The following is a 21,882-nucleotide window of genomic DNA, read 5'->3' as shown; positions in this document are numbered from 1 at the left end:
ATTTAATTCTATGTGATTGATTCTTGATTTCTCAGAGTCATTAGCTTCCATTTGCCCAATTCTAATTTTTTTTTTTTTTTGCTGCAGCAATTGTTTTTAGTTGTGAAGACACAGCATGGCATAGTGCAGAACAATAGCAATCCAAAGACCTCAGTTTCCTGGGTCCATTATTTAGGACCTGTGTGATCTTTATTTTTTTTTATTAATAAATTGATTTATTTTTAGTTTTCAACATTTACTTCCACAAGATTTTGAGTTCCAAATTTTTACCCCATCTTGCCCCTCCCCCCACCCCAAGATGGCATGCATTCTCAATACTCCTTCCCCTAGTCTGCCTTCCCTTCTATCTCTTCCCCCCTTCTCTTTTCCCCTTCTCCTTCTATTTTCCTGAGGGCAGGATAGATTTCTGTACCCCATTTCTTGTATTTCTTATTTCCCAGTTGCATGTGAAAACATTTTTTTTAAACATGTGTTTTTAAAACTTTGGGTTCCAAATTTTCTCCCTCTCCTCCCTCCCCACCCATCCTCATTGAAAAGGCAAGCAACTCAATATAGGTTATACATGTGCAGTTATGCAAAACACTTCCATAGTAGACATGCTGTGAAAAACGAACTCAGTTTCCCTTAATCCTATCCTGCCCCCCCATTTATTCTATTCTTTCTTTTGACCCTGTCCCTCCTCAGAAGTATTTTCTTCTGATTACCCCCTTTCCCAATCTGCCCTCCTCTCTATCATCCCCTTACTCTCTTGTCCCCTTCCCCCCCTATTTTCCTGTAGGGTAAGACAGATTTCCATACCCAATTGAGTGTGTATGTTATTCCCTCCTTAAGTCAAATCCTATGAGAATAAGATTCACTCATTCCCTCTTACCTTCCCCTGTTTCCCCTCCACTGTAAGAACCTTTTCTTTTCTGTTTTTTGTGAGATAATTTACTCTGTTCTTACCTCTCCCTTTCTCCTTCTTCTACTATAATCCTCTCTCAACCCTTATCCAATTCTAATTTTTAAGGAATTATTTTCTTCAGTTTTGTATCTCCTTTTCCATTTGGCCAATTCTACTTTTTAAGGAGCTGTTTTACTTCAGTGAATTTTTGTGCTTCCTTTACTAAGCTGTTGACTCTTTTTTTATAATTCTTTTGCAACTCTCATTTCTTTTCCTAGTTTTTCTCCTACCTCTCTTATTTGATTTTCGAAATCCTTTTTGAGCTCTTCCAGGAGGACTTTTTGGGCTTGAGACCAATTTATATTTCTCTTTGAGGCTTTGTGTGTAGGTGTTTTGACATTGTTGTCCTCTTATGAGCTTGTGTTTTGAACTTCCCTGTGACCATAGTAGCTTTCTATGGTCAAGGCTTTTTTATTTTTTGCTCATTTTCCAATCAATTTCATGACTTTTTAAGTTGAGATCTGCTCAGAACATTTTGATGGTCACAGAGGACACTGCCCCAAATTTCTTGCACTGGAGGCCAGGGATGTGGTCACTATCTTGCTGCTCCAGGATCTCCAGGGCTGGTAGTTTGCCCACTGTGCTGGGATTGCCTGGCCTAATTGTGCCTTTTGCACAGGAGTTTCCTGGGCTGGCAGTTCACCTGTTGCACTGGGACTGGAGGCCTCACTTATGACCTGCTGAGCCAGGACCCTGGGGCCTTGATTGCTGATCTGTGTTGGGGCTAGGGACCTCATGCTGGCTTACCTGGACACTGCCTGCACTGGGCTACACTACCTTTTTACCCAAGTGAGACGACGTTTCTTGAAGTCCTTCTAAGTTATCTTGGGCCGTAAAATTGTGTCACCCTGTCCTTTTGTGAGTTCTGTCACTCCAGAATTTGTTTTGAGGCTTGATTTAAAGTTGTTTAGAGGGAAACTGAGGAGAGCTTACACAGCTTCCTGCCTTTTCTCCACCATCTTGATTCTGCTTCTATTAATGACATTTTTTAAGAACATACCAGAATTTATACTCATTCATTCAACAGAGAAACTAAACACTGACAAAATGTAAAGCTTTATGGCAGGTGTTGTGGGGGATACAGAAATGTTGAAGGAATCATTCCTGTTTTCAGGGAGTGTTTGACTTGTTGAGATAAATTGTCTATGAACTGTGCCATGGGGGGTGTGTGTTTGTGTATGTACCATAACTTGGACACTTTGTTTCTAGTTCATGTTTTATGGCCACTATTTTCTTTTTTTGTCTAACTGCCTTTAAAAGATTAGGAAAGATCCTTGCTGTAAGTGCTCATAAAACATATTTTGAATGAATGAGTGACTTAGAATGCAGAGCATTTTACCAAAAAAGCGTTCCTTTTTTTTCTCCAGAATGAGTCTGTCTTTTACTCTGAATACAAAGAATTGTGGCCCAAGTCTCCTTCAGTCTAGGCAGTTTTTCCAACAACCCTCCACCCTACCCCCAGCTCTTTAAACGCTGGTTATGTTCTACAGATTTTGAAGCCTGAGTTTAAGAGTGTCCAGAAGATCCCTGTTGGTTTTTTTTAGATCAGACGCTTCTCAGGATGAAATCGTGAAAGGACAGGGGCACTACCATGCTGTTTCCTCTCCTTGTCAGAAGCAGCTAATTAACCTTTTCCCCACTCCTCAGGACTGATCTGGCTCTTTTGCTTTTGTCTCTGTAACAAAACGGTTTTCAAATCAAGTTAAAAATAAGGATGATGATAATAGTTTAATATAGTGCTTTAAGCTTTAGCACACATTTCCCTTGTATCAATTATGTGGGGTAGGAAATGCTAGCATTATTCTTCTCATTTTACATATAAGGATATTGGGGCTCAAAAAGATCCAGTGACTTCTGTAACATCATTGGATTACTTGCCTTATATGAGTCTTTAGTTGTATCATGACTACCAAAAATTTAATATAATCTTGGGCTGCATGAGAAGAAAAGTAGTGTCCAGAATGAGCTAGGAGGGGATAGTCCTCCTGTGCTCTGTTAGACTATTCCTGGGGTATTCACGTCTGAATGCCACCCTTTAGGAAGTATGTGGATAGAGTGCTTCCAAAAGAAGATCACCAGGATGGTGTTAGGACTGGACACTGTGTCACGTTAGCATCGAGATGAAAGACCTTGGGGTTATATAGGGTCATGTTGTCGGGCTTTTGAAGAACTGTTTTCTCTTCATCACATTCTTCTATATGCAGCATGTTTGTCATTGCTCACAGCACAGTTAATATTCCGTTACATTCATGTACCACAATTAGGTTTAGCCATTTGCTGATTGATGGACATCTACTTTGTTTCTAATTCTTTGCACTCTAATTATTCCTAGTGGAGAAATATTGAAAGCTTTCTCATCGAGATGGGCATGAAGCAGGATGTCTGCTGTCATGGTTATTATTTGATGTAATATTAGCAATGCTAATCATAGCAATAAAGAAAAAGAAAGTAAAAAAGTGTTCATTGGCCAAAAGGAGGCAAAATTATTTCTGTATTCAGCAATGAATTGTCCCATCTTTTGCCATCTTTGTTAGTTTGATAAGTGAGAAGTGATACCTCAGTGTTGTTTCAAATTTCATTTCTTAGCTTTTTAGTGATTTTCAGGTGGTTACTGACAATTTAAATTTCTTCTTTTGAAAATTCTTTGTTTACAATTTTGACCACTTAATGATTGAGTATTCAGGTCTATATTTGTCAATTCTATTTAGATTTTATCTATCATACTTTTTTGTCAGTTACTTAACACGATTTTTATCACAATTTGTATCCTGGTTTTAGCTTCATCGATTTTTAATTTTTTTTTCTGTTATGGAAATTTTATGTGATTGAGATGGTCTCTTTTGTCTTTTTTTTTCCCCATATCTATGACTGTGAAAACTATAACTTTCAATTTTCACCCTTTGCTCTTCTTGATATATTTATTTTGGTTTCTGGTTTGAGAGTTTCGTTTTGTCGAGCGTGGAATGAGGACAGAGTTTAAGGGGAATTGAAGGCTAGTAGATGCTTCATGGCTGGACAAAACATCTATAAATGACTTTGCTACAGTTTTGTTCTTCTTGCTATCTGAAATACAAATACTCCATAATCAAGCACTTTCTTTATATAAATGTTGCCCAAACCAAAAAAAAAAAATGCTTACTCTAGGACTAGTCATTGCATCAACTTTATTGAACCAAATCAAGAAAATTACTGTTTCTGTGAGCTGTTCATCAGGACCCAGACATAGCTGTATGTGTTTTTTCATAATGGAATTTTGTCTGTGTTTAGTTTATTTCAGAAAATAGGAGCTCAGCTACTCTGCACAGTGTGGTTGATGAGCTAGTGCAGTTTCGTTCCAAAGTCCGTCAGTACTCCCTGGGTGCACCAGAAGGCACAGGGACTGCCCCAGCCGACCTGTCCAAAGAAGCCAAGAAGCTACAGAGAGAGAAAAGGCAACAGTTGCTATTAGAAAGGGAACCTTTGCTCCAAGCTTGCGATAGCCTCCGGCAGAACCTTGCTGCTTATGGAATCAACATTAAGGTTAGTTAAACACTTTATGCTTTCTGTAAACATGCTCCAAAATTTTCTGAAAAAATGCCTGTTTTTTTTAGAGATGTACCAGAAGGTATAGATTTTAAAATACCTTATCTTGAGGTTGGAGGTGTTGCTACCATGGGTGGGAAGTGTTGCTACCATGTGTGTTAAATTCTGTGGATTAGTTGGAGAGAAGAGATTTATAGATTTTGTTTGACAGTTCCTTAAAAGGAGTATTTGAGTGACTGTCTTTAAGTAGCTTACAAACTGCTTTTCTTTAAGGACAAGTCCCTGAGGCTGAAGGGCACCAAAATTCTCACTGGGAAAAATGATAAAGGCTCATGAGGTCCCTCTGGATCTCTTTTTGAATCTTATTCAAAATCTTGCCATTAAGAATGCTTATTTTTTTTCCTTTTGGTCTGTTTCTTCTTTCACAACTGACTAATATGGAAATATGTCTTACATGATCGCATATATATTACCTACATCAAATTGCTTACCATTTTAGGAAGAGGGGAGGGGAAGGAGAAAAATTTGGAATTCAAAATTTTGCACTAATGCTAAAAATTGTCTTTACGTATAATTGAAAAGAAAAATACTGTTTTTTTAAAACGGGTGCTTATATGAAAAAAGGTAGCTGTACGATTTCTTTTAAAATTTTGATTTATAGGATAGGAGCAATATTTCTACGTGGGAACTGCTGGAACCAGGAACAGAGGAGCAAAAAACTGGGAAATGAAATGGATTTAATGAAATGTGTTCTTTCGTGGACATGTGATTCAAGGTTTACTATTGGAAGAGCAAAACTTTATATTAAAGTTTTTCTTTCTGCTGTTAAATCAACATTAAAATTAAATTTTAAACTGGTAGAAGGTGTTTCATTTCTATCAATTATGCTTAAGAGATTTTCACTTTTGTCAGCTGTGTAAATACCATTTATAAATGACTGACTTAGCTTGCATTGTAGATAGAACGTTTTAACGTTTAGTTAAAGAGGAGTTACGAGTAAGCCTGTGATTTTATTGGTAAAGAGAATTCTCAGGTGTGGGAACTTCCTATAACAATGTGGGTCAGTCAACACATTCTCTGTATCTTACCGTCTTTGAGAATTGCTTAAAGGACCCAAGAGGTTTTGTTACTTGCCCAAAGGCACACTGGCAGGACTTGAACCTGAGTCTTCCTAGGCTTGAGGCCAGCTTTCTATCTGCTATGCCACTCCCTCTCAAGTTAATTTAAAAAAAACCATAAAGCAATATTAAACTCAAGCAACTGAAAGCACAAGGATTATAGGACATGAGGATAGACTGAGGGAGGTGGGCCAGTATTTTCACAGTTAGGGAATGGTTTAAGGGTGGTAAAGACAGAACACATCATGAGAGTTGTCTGTATTCAGCAGTGTTAGTCTTGCCACTGCATGAGCCTGCCCCTCAATGATTTCCACAATGTGCACGCCTTCTGTCACCTGGCTTGAGACTATATATACTTGCTATATTTGCTGTCCAATCAGATTTAGCAGGACAGTTGAAAAACCAAGAGCTGTTTGTGTTGGGCCCAGCCTTTGAAATGGGCAAGGTGCTAGGACTTACTGTGCTTCAGAATGAAGTTCTCATTAGTGAGTTTCTTTCCATGTAGTGACTTGACATCAGTGCCACTATGGTAGGAGACAACTGGTACATGAACTCGAGAATGATTCGGTGAAAACAAAAGCCTATGTAACCAAACCTTTTTTTCTCCAGTGTTCAAAGCATGGTTGTTTTTATTGTCTTTGGACCTTGTCTGCAAATAGTTGAAAAGTGACATGGCCCCATGGACCAGTTTTTTTTTTTGCTGTTTGTTTTTTTTTTTAATTAATTTTTTTTCAGTCAGCAAAAATCTATTTTCTCCCTTCTCTCCCCACATTGAGAAAGAGGGAAAAACAAAGCTCCTGTTAGAATATGTAGTCAGGCGAAACAAATTTCTGCATTGGCCACGTCCAAAAAAATTATGTCTGTTTCTGCAGATAGGCAGCATGTTTCATCATGAGGTCTCTGGAATCATGGTCATTCATCATGCTGATCAGATTTCCTAAGTCTTTGAAAGTTGTTTGTCTTTACATGTTGTTATTGTATAAATTGTTCTGGTTCTGCTCACTTCACTCTGTCTCAGTTCCTACAAGTCTTCCCACGTTTCCTTATTTCTTAAAAGCAAAAGTATTCCGTCATATTTGTATACTTTAACTTGTTTAGCCATTCACCAATAGATGTGCACTCCCTCAGTTTCCAATTCTCTGCCACCATAAAAAGCTGCTATAAATATTTTCATACATCCTTAGAGTTTATTTTGCTTGGGACTAATTCCTCCTTTAATCATCTCTTCCTTTCATTTACTCCCTTGTCTCTTCTCCCCTTTCCATCCCATTTCCCTATTTTGTGAAATGTATTTCTGTATCCAATTGTTTGTATTCCTCCTTTAACTAGTTCAGATGAGAGTGACGCCTAAGTGTTAGCTGCTCTGACCACTCCTTCCTCCTTATTTGCATAGAGTTCTACTTGTACATTCTGATTGTTAGATAATTTTCTCTACTTTTCTGTCTATCTCCTCCCCTCCTCCCGCCACGTATTCCTCTTCCTTTCCCTTTAAGATAGAACCACTACTAGGCCTTCTGTCTAATTAGACTCCCTGTATGATCCCTAAAGTTGACCAGGTTCTGCGGGAACACGTTTCATCCCACCTATATTAAAATACAAGCAGTTTTTCTCTATTTAGTCCCTTATGATCATTCGTGTTTACCTTGACTCCTACACTTGCATTTCAGGTTCTGTTCCTCTGTAGACTTTAGACTAGGCAAGAATCTGTAACTGAGATACCACTGTACTCCAGTAGTCCAAGCCACACAGTTACTGCTTGCTTCTAAAACTTGTTCCTTGCTTTGGTACAAAATCTAGGGTTTTCTACTGCTTCTCACCTCAGAATGCCATCCCTAAACACAGGTCCCTTCTTCAGTGCACCCTGAATCTGACTAGGACGGGGTTGTGAGCAGTTGAGCCGCTAGTTGGCCTCTGTTCCTACAGCTTACACAAGTTTAGGCCACTCTTGCCCTTGGTGCATTGTCTTTCCTTACACAGAAGCGCTCCACGTGGCACATTCCTGACCAGACTCTGTCCCTGGTGTCCACAGACCTCTTGTCTTCCTGTATTAATCTGGGCTTGAATAATGATTCACTAATTTTTTCTTGGATTTGATCTGGATTCAGGCTCCTGCATATTCTGGATCTTTTTAGAGGAGTTATAGGGGCAGAGGTCGATGCACTTCTTCCACCTTGACTCTGCTTCCCAGGGACTCATTATTGACTATATTGTCAGAGAACTCTACAGGTTGGTTGTGGCCATGAATTGCTAGGTTGGGGGTGATAAAAAGGCAGTGGGGTTGGTGTTGAGCCAGGAGAAGCTATGGAGTCCATTTGGTGGTGTCTATGGGCCAGCAATTTTTTTAAATCTACATTTTGTTATTTAAAGTTGTGGTCTTTTATACATCCTTTTTTTTTGCAATTACACATATACACACATCATTTTGGTTCTACTTTTTTTCTGATATGAATCACTTCATGTCTTCATATATTTCTCTGAATTCTTCAAATACTTGTGGCCCAATAATACTCTATTACATTCCTATAATTTGTTAAGCTGTTCCCCCAATCATAATGGGTTGTGTGGTTTTATCATAACTTTTTGCTTTTACGAGTAGTACTGCTTCAAATATTTTTATTTGGATAAGTAGCTCCTTGTCAGCATCCTTGGAATATGAACCCAATGGTCCACTGGGCAAAAATACTAACAATTTTTATTTTATCCAGTTTATAAGACTTTTAGGTAATGGGGGTAGGTATTCATACTTTTTTATACTTTAGGGAGGTATCAATAACTTTCATCTTATCTTGGTTAGCTCTGAAGCTTTAGTTTGTAGAGATTTTTTTTCCAGTTATAGAATATTTAAAATTTTTGTTCTTTTTTTGCCCTTCTGTCAATATTTATTTTAGTTGAGCTACTGTGCTTGAGTCCACTGCTTTTTCATGTTCCCTGTCTTTTCTTGATGGTCAGTTGCCATGATAGTCTTCTTGAATTCTGGAGCCATCTTATTTCCAGTTTTATAGCTGCTGAGATCTACCTTAATATCTTCCTTATGATTCAAAACTACTTGGGAGATTTTGGGCCATGTTCTCTCTGCAGGTATAGTTGTTGTAATCTTATTCTCTCTTTCTGGAGCTTTTTTCCCCATTTTTTTTTTAATTGTATTATTGTCTGTTTTTTTGCTTATTCATTTCTTTGGTCTTTCTTCAGAGAGCTGGAAGACACCTCAGGTCATCTTGTCTAACCTCATTTTACAGATAAGAAAACTGAGGCCCAAGGAGGCTGTCTGTGAAGTTTTTCCTGGCAAGATTTTTCCCCTCTTTTAGGGGAGAAGATGTGTGGGGCATTATTCTTTTATTGGTGCATTTGTTACTATATTGAGGTGAGATATAGGCAAACTAAGCTTAGTTATGTCCACTCACACCATCTTGCCCAGTAAAAGTGCTAAGAAGTTTTGTCTGAGTTTGGAGAAGGGAGCAGTACTGTCTAAATCGAAAGGGATCAATAAAGGTTTCAGAGAGTGGTGATAATTGCTAGGTTTTGAAGGATGGATAGGATTTTCACTGGTGGGAAGAATGGCGTGCGCTGAGGAAGGTGAATGAAGGTCAGGCATGTTAGGGGAACTGGGATGGTTTGGAGGAGGGTGAGTTTATATTGGAACCATGGATGGATGGATGGAAGTTGGGCTAAAAAGGGGGATTCTGAGGCCAGATTTTGAAGGGCCTGAAAACTAGGCTAAGCAGCTTTTTCTTTGATTCAGTAGCCAAAGTGTTGTGGAGGTTTTCTCACCATATGGGTGTGAAGCATAAAAGGTAGCTGATACAGCAAAAAAAAATTTGTCCTAAGCTTGAAGACCCGAGTTTGAATCCTCGCTCTGCCATTAATGATTTGATGTCAAATTTGGGAGGTTTCTAGTGGAATACCTTTGGGTTTTGTTGTTTAATACTTCAAAGTAATTTGGATAAAGGTATAGCTGGCCAGTTCATCAAATTTGCAAATGAGACAAATCTGGAGATAGCTAACTTACTAGAGGTAGGAGCTAAAAAGATTCTGACAGGCTGGAAATACAGTTATGAAGTTTAACAAATTTTTTTTTAATCCAACTATAAGATTGGGAGCTTCATTTTAGATGTGGTGGTTTTAATGGTCTGCAAGCTCAATATGAATTACCTGAGAGCAGGCAGCCAAAAAGTATGATTTTAGGCTATACTGAGAGACAGTATCCACCTTTCCTGTTGGACATCCTGCTATAGTTTGCCCTGATTAGACCACAAATGAAGGATGGTGTTTAGTTTGGGCATCACTTTTTGGGAAGGCAAGAAATATTGCTGCTTTTGTCCTTTTTTCTTTTAAATAGGAAGGTATGGAAGTGCATGAATGCTCAAATAAGGTACCAAACACCATTTTAAGAAAAAGCAGGCCACTAGAAAAAGTCATGGTAGTGAATACCTGGTAGCATTTAAGAGTAGAAGATGTTTTAGGAAATGTGTCCATCCTCTGGATGTTCAGGTAAAATAAACTATAAACTCAAACTAACTGTAATAATACCTATTACAACTAGTTTGCAGGTATGTTAGGGGTGGGGATTAAAACATCAGGGAAGTTCTGTAAGGATTTACAAATCAATCCCAAACCAGGCAGATATGCCTCATATGCCACCAGAAGGACACCACATTGATTAGTTCCATCCTTGGCAGACGTTAAGTGCTATGATATGTCCGCAAGGCTGCACTAACCAAACAAGTACAAAGTCTCCAAAAAGCAGCAGAAACTTGATCAAACAAATGCAAAATTTAACTTCATCCTTCAAATAGTTTTAGCCTCTGACCACCTCAGAGGCAAAAGAACTACAAACTGCCTTTCATGTCACCCTAATTTATCTCCTCATACACTTAGCTATAGTTCAAAGTCATTGAATATTTTTGTCTTCACGTTTAGCACCGCACCCACTAACTGAGGCTTTGATGTCTCATAGATAAAATGTTCCTGCTTTAATTTCTTACCATGCCTCTAAAATCATTCCTAACAAGCTCATCATTCCAGGCTATTCTGAAATATTCCACTGATCACTCATGTCAAACAAGTGTCAAACAATTTCAGAAGTTACTGCTGTCCAACTTAACACATGCTGATGATCTTTTGAAAAACTTTCTTCAGATTGCAAGTGGTGTTCAAGCTGAGATTTAAATAAATTTTAATTCACATAGTAAGACTTCAGTGATGAGAAATGTGCCCCAAAAACCTGATTTTTTTAAGACCAAAGATTATCCAAAAATTAGAAAAGTTTAGTTTTTATACGGGTTAGAAGTTGGCCAGCCTCCTAAGCCCAGTGTATAGAATGTAAACCCAACACTGTCCTGGTTCAGGTGCAAACCAAGAACACTCAAAGCTGGTGGAAGAATTTTATTCTCATCTTCAAATGGTGTGTTTCTACAGGTTTCTCAGCACTTGTTAGTGCTAAATAACTGAAAAGTAAGAGGAATACTTTAAGTTTAATTTTATTAGAACATTTGCAGCTACATCTCATTTCAGCCAATGCTTCCTGTATTCCAAGCTCTCAAGAAATATCTACGTTAATCACCTTAATCCCTTAATCACCTTAATCCCTAGTCTTAAAAATAAGAAGCACAGCACTCCTGCCCAAGGGACTCCTGTAGCCAGAAATGTTTTGCTTCCCGTGTGTCTTGTTTCCCTTGCTTCAAGTTTCAAACAGCTTGCTGAAGGCCATCCCCACTTCAGCAATCATGTCAGTGGTGGTCATCGAGCGCCCGTATTTCTGAAAGGCTTGGTTGTTACACTGCCGTGTGAGAGAACACGCACCAAAGGCAGCCACAAGGAAAGGGTTCTGACTAGAGAGTGAAGAGGTCATTAGTAAGAAATTCTCATATATGGAAAGCTGCAAAGCAAGGGTCATTAGAAACTATTAGACATCACGTTTACAAAAATGTTGGTGGGTAAGTCAGTCTTATCGTTGACCACATCTTAATATTTTTGCTCTAGAGCTTGTTTTAAATCCCAGGTTGTTGTAATTTCACAGTGTTCTCCCTCCCCCCAATCCCAATTAGGACTTAACAAATTTAGAACTATCTCTGGGGGTGCCTAAGGGCATTAGGGAAAGTGTTCTTGGGTCCCAAATTTAGTGCTGTGGGGCCTACAATCTTGATGTTTTATAGTTTAAAATGTATTATTAGCCTTAGTTCTATTCTCCCCCCCCCCCACCAAATGCCACTAAAATATCTGCCCATTTTAGGGTGAAGACAACTAGTTTTTCATAGAAATTAAAATTTCTAGTACTTATAAATGCGGGAACAAAATTGTTAACAAAGATGTTCAAGAATTCCAGTAAAAATTACCAACAAAGACTAAAAGATCGGGGGAAAAACTAGTGATTAATAGAAAAATACAGTATAATACAGTGGAAAAAGCACTAACTCAGGAGTCAGAGGAATTGAATTCACATCCTGCCTCTGATAACCTAACCCTGATACCTGCTCAAGCAATCCCCTTCCAGCTCATCTCCTCACCCCTGTGTTGTCCCTACTCTCACTCCTCAATCTCTCTCCACTGGCTTCTTTCCCTACTGCCTATGAACATGTCCCTTCGTCTCCTTCATCCTGAAAACACCTTCCTTTGATCCTTCCATCCCCACTAATTATCGTCCTCTATCTCTTCTGTCCTTTCTGACTAAATTCCTTAGAAAGGCAGCCTACAATAGGTGCCTCCATTTTCTCTCCTTTCATTCTCTTCTTAACCCCTTACAATCTGACCTCTGACCTTATTCCACCAAAACTGCTCTTTCCAAAGTCACTAATGATCTCTTAGTTGCCAAATCCAAGGGCTTTTTCTCCCTCTCTCCTCCAACACTACCGATCACCCTCTTCTCTTTAATACTCTCTTCTCTGTAGGTTTTCACACTCTCCCATTGCCCCTCCTTCCTATGTGACCACTCCTATGCCTCCTTTGCTGGATCCTCCTCCAGGTCAAGCCCTTTAATCACAGGTGTCCCTCAGGGTTCTGTCCTGGGTCCTCTTCTCTTCTCCAGCATGATCCAATAACGATTTCTACGTTGATGATTCAGTACCTATCCTGCCCTGCTATCTCTGCTGATCTTGCATCTCCAAATGCCTTTTGGACATCTCAAACTGGATGTCCAGGAGACATCTTAAACTCAGTATGTCTAAAATGGAACTCATCTTTCCCCCTAAACTTTAGCCTCTCCCCCACCCTTCCCTATCACTGTAGAGGGCAACACCATCCTCCTAGTCTCTCGGCTCACAACCTAGGAGTTATTCTAGACGCCTCACTATCAACCCCTTACACCACCACCCTCCCACTCCACCCCCTCCCGCCATGTCTAAGCTGTTGGCAATGCCTGTCAATTTCAGCTTTGTAACCTTTCTTGAATATACCCCCGCCTCTCCTCTGACACTTGCCACACACCCTGGTGCAGGCCCTTATCACCTCATGCCTGGACTATTGCAGTGGCCTGCCAGTGGTCTGCCAGCCTTGGGTCTCTCCCTGCTCCAATCCATATTCCATTCAGCCACTAAAGTGATCTTCCAAAAGTGTAGGTACCACCCTGTTACCCCACCTGCTCAACAAATACGCAATCCTCTTTGGATCACATATAAAACCTTTGGCATTCAGAGCCTTTCATAACCTAGTAGTTCCTCCTACCTTTCTGTCTTCTACCTTACTCCCTGAAACATTCTTCAGTACAGTGACATTGGCTTGGTTATTTCACAAATAAGACACTCCATCTCTTGGTTCTGTCCCCCATGCCTGGAATGATCTCCCTTCTCAACTCTACCTAATGATTTCCTTGGCTTTGAGTTGAAATCCTACTCTTTACGGGACACCTTTCCGGACACCTTTCCCGACTCCTCTTACTTCTAGTGCCTTTCCTTTATTATTTCCCACTTACCCTATATAGAGCTTGTATGTATATATTTATTTACATGTTGTCTCTCCCATTAGATTGTGAGCTCCCTCAGACCAGGAACTATCTTCTGCATATTTTTGGATCCCCATTGCTTAGCACAGTGCCTGGTACATAGTTGGTGCTTAATAAACGTTTATCGATTGCCTGATTGATACTTACTATGTAGTTACTTTGGACAAGTCACTTAGCTTCCCCAGGGCCTCCTTTTCCTCATCTGGAAAAATGAAGGGATTTGACCAGATGACCTCTGGGGTCCCTTCCAACTCTAAAAAAGCTATGACCCAGCAATCTCTGGAAACATTTCAATACTCCTTCCACTAAGACACTGAATTTCTGGGACAGGTCTTTTAAGCATTGCTATGACTGAAAAAGTTATCACTCTGTAACCAAACTGATACTCTACCTTTCCTAACTCATCTAGACTGGTCCTCAGACCCACACTTAGGTCCATCACCAGGCTTTTTTTTGATACGTTTCATAGGAAGTGGGTAGGAGCTGACAGTTCATGTTCTAATGCCATAACCTTTGGGAATCCAGGTTCACCTCCATACCATGCCCCCTTGAGGCATTAAATGCTGCTCATTTCGCTCTGTATCAGTTCATACCTGTTTTCTCAGATCTCTCATCATTTCTTAAAACACAATAGTATCTCATTACAATTATATGCCATAATTTGTTCAACCATTCCCCAATTGATGAGCACATCTTCCCCCCCTTAGTTTCTAATTCTTTGCCATCACAAATTATGCTAGAATAACAATTCATATTTGAATTCAATGGAGTTCTATCAATTTGAGAGGAAGAACCTGAAAGTCATTTCTGTACTCTAGATCAGTGGTGATGGACCCCAGTAAACATTATCTATGTTGTACTGTATTTTTATTTATTTTGTTAAACAATTCCCAATTCTATTTTAATCTGGTTCCTTACTGCAGCAAGCCTTGAGTTTGATGTCTCTGTTCTAGATAATACAATCAATCATACCTCCATGCACATTGTACTATATAGTAGTCTTACTACAAAATTAATTCTTTTGTTAGTGGGGTAGTTTCTTCTTACTATGATGTGGTTTGGAAGGAAATGATCATAACAACTGTCATTTATAGAGGGTGTTAAGGTTTGTAAAGTATTTTATATGTATATTATCGTAGTCTTCAGTAACCCTAGCTACTACACAAATCTAGACTATAAGCAGGGTCTGTGTTGGGCCCCGGGAAAATCTGGCTTTATGTCTAAACTTTTGTGGCAAGAACATCTAATCATAACCCTTGAATACATCTGAGAGAAATTTTAAAATAGTGTTTTCATGTGTTCCCTCAAATAGCTTGCTTCCTTAAGGGTAAACACAATTTATGTAGTTGTGTTTTTTAAAAAGCTACGAAATACAACCAGTTTAGACATTAAATTTCTATTTAGAAGGCTTAAGTTATCCTTAATTAAATCTGGTATTTTAAAAAGAGAACCAAAAATGCACCAAGATACCAATTGCTTGTGAGATTAGGGAGGGAGAGAGGAAGAATGGTGGGGCTAGTCAGGAAGGAAAAATATCAAGAAAATAATAATTAGCCCAGGGAAGTTATGTTTCCCACTGTAGTAAAATAAAGCAAAAAGATAATCATACCCATTTGTTTTTTCGGGTCCAGCAAGAAATGCCCAGTGCGCTAAGACTCCAAGTGAGCCTGACAAAAGGTCTCCTTGTCCACCACACCTTCTGCTGCTCCCTTCATGACTACATACAAGTACTAAACAAAAAGAGACATGAAATAGACATGAATTGTGGGTTTTCTTTTACATTTGACAAATCTGAATCCCTGAAGTGAGGAGAAAAGAGGGGAAGAGATGGGGAAATTCAGAGTTATTATAAATTGTATTTAAAAAAAAACCCAAACAAATGGAAGCGACATTCCTCCAAAAAGTGATAGTTTTTTTTAAAAGAACATTTATTAATTAAACTTTATATAAATCTTTTTCCTGGTAACAAACATTTAGAGGGGGAGAAGTATTTCAATTTGAGTTACTATGAGATCCTCCTTTTATGTTACAGTACTTAGGCTCTAGAACAGGATTAAAATGGCAGGGGAATCAGTAAAATATCAAAGAACTCTTCTCTTTGCAAGTGTTAGGAAAATAAATGTGCTTTGTGTATGTATTAAATTTAAGGGACACTTCTGAAGATAAGAAGAATCCACTCTGAAATACTTTAGAAATCCGTGGAGTTATTAATTTTGATGTCATAGGCTTCATCAAGTTGTACCTTGATTTGCTTCTTAAAGAGGTCTATTCATTGAATGGGCGTTGCCTCACTCAAAGTGAGAACTTGAAAAGACTTCAGCTTAAAAAGGCCAAGGTCTCCCACTGCATCCTGGGCCATCTCCAGTCGTCCTGATCTATATCTGGCTACTGAACCCAGATTGCTCTAGAGGAGAAAGTGAGGCTGATGACTTTGCATAGCCCTCCCTCACTCAAATCAAAGTCAATTGCAAGTCATATCATCATCTCCCTGATGTCATGGTCCTCTTTGAGAACAAAGACAAGCCACAACAGACTGACATTACAAAGTTAAAATAGCTATTGTCTATTAAGAGGACTCCATGTCTTGTGAAATATTTTTTACTTTCACTTTTTAAAACATGTAAGTCTAATATTTCTTTCATCTTCTAAATAAAAGAATAAAAATTTTATTTTGTGTATTATTTCATAGGCATACACATCTCATTTAGATTTATCAACTGTCAGAAAAAAGTTGGAAAAAAATGAAGTCTTTGATTCAGTAACTTTAAATATTTTATACAATCTTAATTATACTTACACATATACTTTTTTTTTTTCTTTGTGGAATGTAACAATGTGATGTCCCGAAATAATACCCCTAGTATAGCTGGCTCTTCCTTGAAAACAACATACATGTATTTAGTCTCTCTGTGTGTATATGTACACACACATGTATGTGTGCACACACATACATGCACACACGTGTGTGCGCACACACATACATGTACACACATGTGTGTGCACATATAATACATAAAATCATAACTTTCCATGATCCTCCACTACAATTTTAGATATTGGGTCCTAATACATAGTAAAAAGCACATTTAAGAATCATAATGCTGACTACAGAAATTCCTGCCCTGTGAAATTTGAGTGTGTGTCCCTTTAACTTGCCCAAAGAAGCCCTGAAGAAAAAGTAGGCCAAAAGGAAGATGCCTTAGTGTGACTGAAAAACCACTGGATGAGAAATCAGTTAATATGAGTTCTGCTTCTGGAAAGGCTACTTTGTATAACCTTATCTAGGCTTCAGATTTCTCAATCAGTAAAATAAAGTTGGGCTGGATAACCTATAAGGTCATTTCTATAAATCTCCATTATTCCAAATAGATAAGCAATCTACATGGTATTTCTGTGCACTTAAACATGCATATACTAAAGCATTTCCTAAGTAATTCCAGCGGGAGTTTTTATGGATTCTTTTAAGATTTGAATGTTGAAGCAATTACTCTGGCTATATCTCTTGACTTAACTCACCATGTGACTAGGGAAATTTTTTTTTTCAATTCACAAAAATCTATTTTCTCTCCCTCCCACCTTTTCCCCCAATTGAGAAGGAAAAAAAACCTGTTAATAAGAATCAAGCAAAACAATTTCTCATATCAGCCATGTCCAAAAGATATGCCAAGTTGTATTCTAAGTCCATCACCTCTCAGTCAAAACGTGAGTAGCATGGTTCATCATGGGTTCTACAGCATGATTAATCACAATGATCAGCATTCTTAAATATTTCCAAATTATTTGTCTTTGTAATATTGTTATTACTGTATAAATTATTCTGGTGCTGCTCATTTCACTCTGTTATCAGTTCATACCTGTTTTCTCACGTCTCTCTGAAACCATCCCCTTCATTTCTTAAAACACAATAGTATCCCTTTACACTCATATGCCATAATTTGTTCAACCGTTCCCCAATTGCTGGGCACATCCTGCTCCCCTTAGTTTCTAATTCTTTGCCATCACAAAAAAGCATCTTCTACATATTTTTGTGCACGAGTCTTTTTCCTCTATTTTTGATCTCTTTGGGTTATATGGTATGGCTGGGTCAAAAGACAGGCAGTTTTGTAATTTGAGGGGCTAGGTTCAAGTTGCTTTCCAGAATGATGATGTTGTTGAGTTGAGTTGTTTCAGACTCTCTGTGACCCCATTTGGGGTTTTCTTGGCAAAGATGGCTGCAGTGGTTTGCCATTTCCTTTTCCAGCAGAGGAAACTGGGCCAAAAGGGGTTAGGTGACTTGCCCAGGGTCATACAGCTAGTAAATATCTGAGGCTGGGTTTGAACTCAGGTCCACTTTTCAGACTAGCCAAAGGAATACTATTCTTTTCCAAATAGAACAGAAAGGTGAGACACCATGCAAATAGGATAGTGATGTATTGACATTAAAGTGTTTACTCTACCTGCCTCCTCTGTTTATCCTTTAATTGTTTCTTTAATCAACTGCTATTTTCCTAATTGAAACAAGGGATCTTTGAAGTGATTTTTCTTTGAGGCTTCTCTGGCTGGGGAATAGACTCCAGAACCTGATTAAGGAAAACTTGTAAACTGTCAAGTGTTGGGGCAAGTACATGAACTCATTCCTGTAGGTGGGATATTCTGCCTTGAACACTGAAGTCCTGGTTCTGCAGCTGCTAAAACAGTTAACTGTTTTAGCAGCTGCAGAACCAGGACTTAAGTTTGAAGTTTGAAGGGTTAGGGGAAGTTTTCTTCCACTCACAAAAAAACTTGCCACTTTGCCACGGGCATTCTCACAGCCGCTCTCATTTGATCCCTGAAAAACAAAGCCATCTTGCAAGTGTGTAACCAGACTGCTGGTGATTAGCGTTGTCCCAGGCATGCTGCGTAGCTCCAACCCAGAAGTTGTTATCTGTGCAAAATAAGTATCTTGGAAGCAGCCAGGGACCCAGCAGTCAGGGGATGCTGACTGTGAATTCTGGTTGTGTGACCACTGACAAGTCATTTCCCTTCGGAGGCTTAGTTACCTCATCCTGAGAACGAGTTCAGTAATACTTGCACCACCTGTCTCACACAGATGAGTGTGGTGAAACCCTTTGTCAGCCTTAAAACATGACAGAAATGTGACAGGCTCTTTAGAAAGTCACAGTGTTTTTAAGCACAGCATCGTTCTAAATCTGGGCTGTTTGGGAGAGAATCGGAGGCCAATTTCTCCTACTCCTACAAAACTGCCTTAAATTATAACCTATTGTCTATGCTCTCCCAGTTCTCCTCAGAGGGACTCCTCCAAACAGAAAGCCCTTCAGCCGTGTTTTAAGCCGCTTCTAAACTGAGGGGCTCCATCTGGGAGGAATCTGTTTTTTTCTATTTCCTTTAATCTTTGTTGACTGGAACTGCCATGGGAGAGCCCAAAGTGAAACACAAGGTGGTTTATGCAGAGGTACATGAGGCAGAGTCATTGGCCCAAGGGCCTGTTTTTTAATCCAGCCTCTGCTTGGACAAAATGACTGACAAGAGGTGATCTTTGTAGAAAGTGAACCGAGTCAAGAATTATGCTTCCCATCTTAAATTGTAGTATTGAACAGGTCACAAGAATAATCTGTAAGTAAAACAATGTGAGTGACAATACTGGGCTCCATCTGTGCTCTCAGCCCCGAGTGACTATCCAGGGAAAAGGCTACAATTAAAATTTCTGATTTTCTTTCAGAAATAGTTGAGACTAGAGACACATCTCAGGAGACACCAACATACAAAACCTTAAGAGTAAAATCCTGTTTTTAAAGATGAATGAAGCTCTGAAACTCTCACTGCATACTTATTCTAAAGAATAAAATTCATCTTCAGTGGCTTCTAATCCAAACTGAATTTACCGACTTATTAATTCAATCAAATTTGTGAATTTCAAAAGGATTTGGATATGAAAATCAATTCAATGACAATTTCAAACAAGAGATTCTCCCACAAGTAATGAAAAAGTAATTTCATTTAGTTTAAAAAAAAAAGAAAAACTAGAATAGTTTTGAATAATCAAGTGTTAAAATCAATTATGTGAAGTGTTAACTCAGACCAGGATTAAAATCCAATTTTGATTTTAATAATACATTACCTATTCAAGGCAAATATGAATTACATGTCATTGGTTATTAAACAAATCCTAATTATGGACTTATACAAGGTGTCTATCTTAAAAAGACACGAAGATTTTTAGGACCCTTTTTTTAGTATCCTAATGTATTTCAATGATATCATGAACCTTGATTCAAAAATGATTCTATGAAGGCAGACCTGCACAACATACAGCCCAGCCTGCCAAAAGAATTTGGCAACCAACCATTGTCAGTCTGTCTCTAGTCTAACCTATGTGCGGCCTGAAGACATTTAGCCTGTTTTAATTCTGGCCCCTGCTTACTGCTAAGTTGTGTAGGTCTGTACTAAGGTAAATATTTCCTCTGTTAATTTTTAAAGGCAAGCAGTCTTTCATAATATTTAAAAGGGAACTTATTGCTTCCCTGAGAGAAGATAATTTTTCTATTTAAAGTTAAATGTTAATAGGAAGCCATCCTGCAACTTGAGACCTTAGAATATCAATGGATACATAAATGAATATGTGGCAGAAGACATCTAGAAATAGAGGGGACTTAGGTCAGACACCAAGACTCCCCTCCCATCTTTCAAGAGGTTAAAACTAATAAACTTTATTGGGAAAAAAAATCCAGGGGCAGCTGGGTGGGGCAGTGGATGGAGCTCTGGTCTTGGGGTCAGGAGGCCCTGAGTTCAAATCCAGCCTCACACACTTGACACTTACTAACTGTGTGACCCTAGGCAAGTCACTTAAGCCCGATTGCCTCACCAAACAGCAAAAAGCAAAAAAAAAAAAAAAAAAAAAATCAAGACTGCCAGAGTGGAAATACTTTCATTTTTCATCATACACCCAAGATGACTGACTTGGAAAAGTGCATTTATAAACACTTTTCTGATTCATAAATGAGAACTAGCAAAAAGCTTTGTTTTCTCTTTGCTCTGTAAGAAAGTTAAAAATCACAAAAGATGCTCTACCCCCTTCCTCTCATCCACATCCCCCACAATGTACTTTATTTTAAGCTCCTTGGAATATAATTTGTATGGCAAGAGCAAAAAGAAAACATAAGCTGAATAATTTTTTTTAAAACTTACATACATTTGGAGGGAAAGTCATACCACATTTGATGTCACAAAATCACAGAATTTGAGATTTGGAAGAGACTTCAGTGGCCGTCTAGTTTAAAATGAACACCCATGATAACATATCAATCAACCAAAAAGTTTTTATAAAGGGCCTACTATGTGCCAAGCACTGTGCTAAATTCTGAGGATACAAGAATGAAATCGTCCCTGTTTTCAAGGAGCTTGGTGGCCCAGTGCATAGCCACCTGCCCTGAAGTAAGGAAGTTGTTCAGTTGTGTCCAACTCTTCATGACCCCATTTTGTGGTTTTCTTGGCAAAGATAAAGGAGTGATTTGCCAGTTCTATCTCTAGTTCATATTTACAGAAAAAGAACTGAAGCAAACTGGAGTTTGCTCCATAAATATATAGAGAATTGGTAAACCACTCCAGGAGAGAGGAGAGAAAAGTGTGATAGGAGGGAAAGAAAAAGAAGGAAAAGAAAAGAAAGGAGGGGGAAAGGGAGGGAAAAGAGGGGAGAGAGAAAAAGGAGAAGGAGAAGAGGGAGAGAGAGACAGAGAGAGAGAGAGAGAGAGAGAGAGAGAGAGAGAGAATATTTATTAAATGTTTACTACGAGCCAGCCATTGACCAGTCTAAGAGCTGGAGATATAAATACAAGTAAGCAGGATGGTCCCTCCACTCAAAGACAACATTCAAATAGGGGTGCTGACAGGTGGGGGAGAGCTGGAGAGGAAGGCTAGCAGTCTGCAGGGAGTCGAGGTGAGACTGAGGTGAAGCATGGGTGGACGCTTCCTAAAATAGTGGTCTCAAAGAGGGAGTCACCAATGAGGACCTTCTCTTGTAACATTTCAGCCCATGAGATCCTACCCATATTTCTTCTGAACCCTTTGAAATGTGGTTTTTCAAAATCAAGGATACATGGCAAACAATATTCACGGCTTTCTTCTCCTCTATCACAAACACATTTCCCATCATTTCCATTTCAGCAACCAGTGGGAGAATCAGATCCATTCCAGATTTTTTGTTATTGTTGTTGTTTCCTCAACCTTCTGAGAGGAGAAATTATCACTAAGATAAATTAAGAAGTTATTAAACACTGCTTTTGGCAAAGAGGGCTTCAGCAAATGTCCAGATAATTGAAGACTGCCATCCACTACTCTATCAAGCTCCCCTGCCAAGCTTGTGGTCTGTCTTCCAAACTCCTCATCTACTT

General features: G+C 38.8%; 2 protein-coding genes across 7 annotated transcripts in view; one reads left to right on the top strand and one right to left on the bottom strand.

Moving 5' to 3' along the window:
• LOC114046270 (probable cysteine--tRNA ligase, mitochondrial) overlaps positions 1-5,323 on the top strand; it is a 61,258-nt gene extending 55,935 nt beyond the window's left edge. For both annotated transcript variants that reach the window (XM_027866557.1, XM_027866558.1), the window contains 2 exons: positions 4,211-4,462; positions 5,127-5,323. In XM_027866557.1, coding sequence (XP_027722358.1) covers positions 4,211-4,462; positions 5,127-5,195 — 321 coding nt within the window. In that variant the 3' untranslated portion in view covers positions 5,196-5,323. The remainder of the gene's footprint in view (positions 1-4,210; positions 4,463-5,126) is intronic.
• Positions 5,324-11,044: 5,721 nt separating this feature from the next.
• LOC114046129 (ATP-dependent (S)-NAD(P)H-hydrate dehydratase-like) overlaps positions 11,045-21,882 on the bottom strand; it is a 76,114-nt gene continuing 65,276 nt past the window's right edge. For all 5 annotated transcript variants that reach the window (XM_027866395.1, XM_027866393.1, XM_027866390.1 and 2 more), the window contains 2 exons: positions 15,126-15,246; positions 11,045-11,411 (listed from right to left, as the gene is read on the bottom strand). In XM_027866395.1, coding sequence (XP_027722196.1) covers positions 11,261-11,411; positions 15,126-15,246 — 272 coding nt within the window. In that variant the 3' untranslated portion in view covers positions 11,045-11,260. The remainder of the gene's footprint in view (positions 11,412-15,125; positions 15,247-21,882) is intronic.

This window comes from Vombatus ursinus, unplaced genomic scaffold (genome assembly GCF_900497805.2).
Source record: "Vombatus ursinus unplaced genomic scaffold, bare-nosed wombat genome assembly UNPS02014781.1, whole genome shotgun sequence".
In the NCBI taxonomy this organism is placed as follows: domain Eukaryota; kingdom Metazoa; phylum Chordata; class Mammalia; order Diprotodontia; family Vombatidae; genus Vombatus; species Vombatus ursinus.
This window is presented reverse-complemented; position numbering and strand designations above follow the sequence as displayed.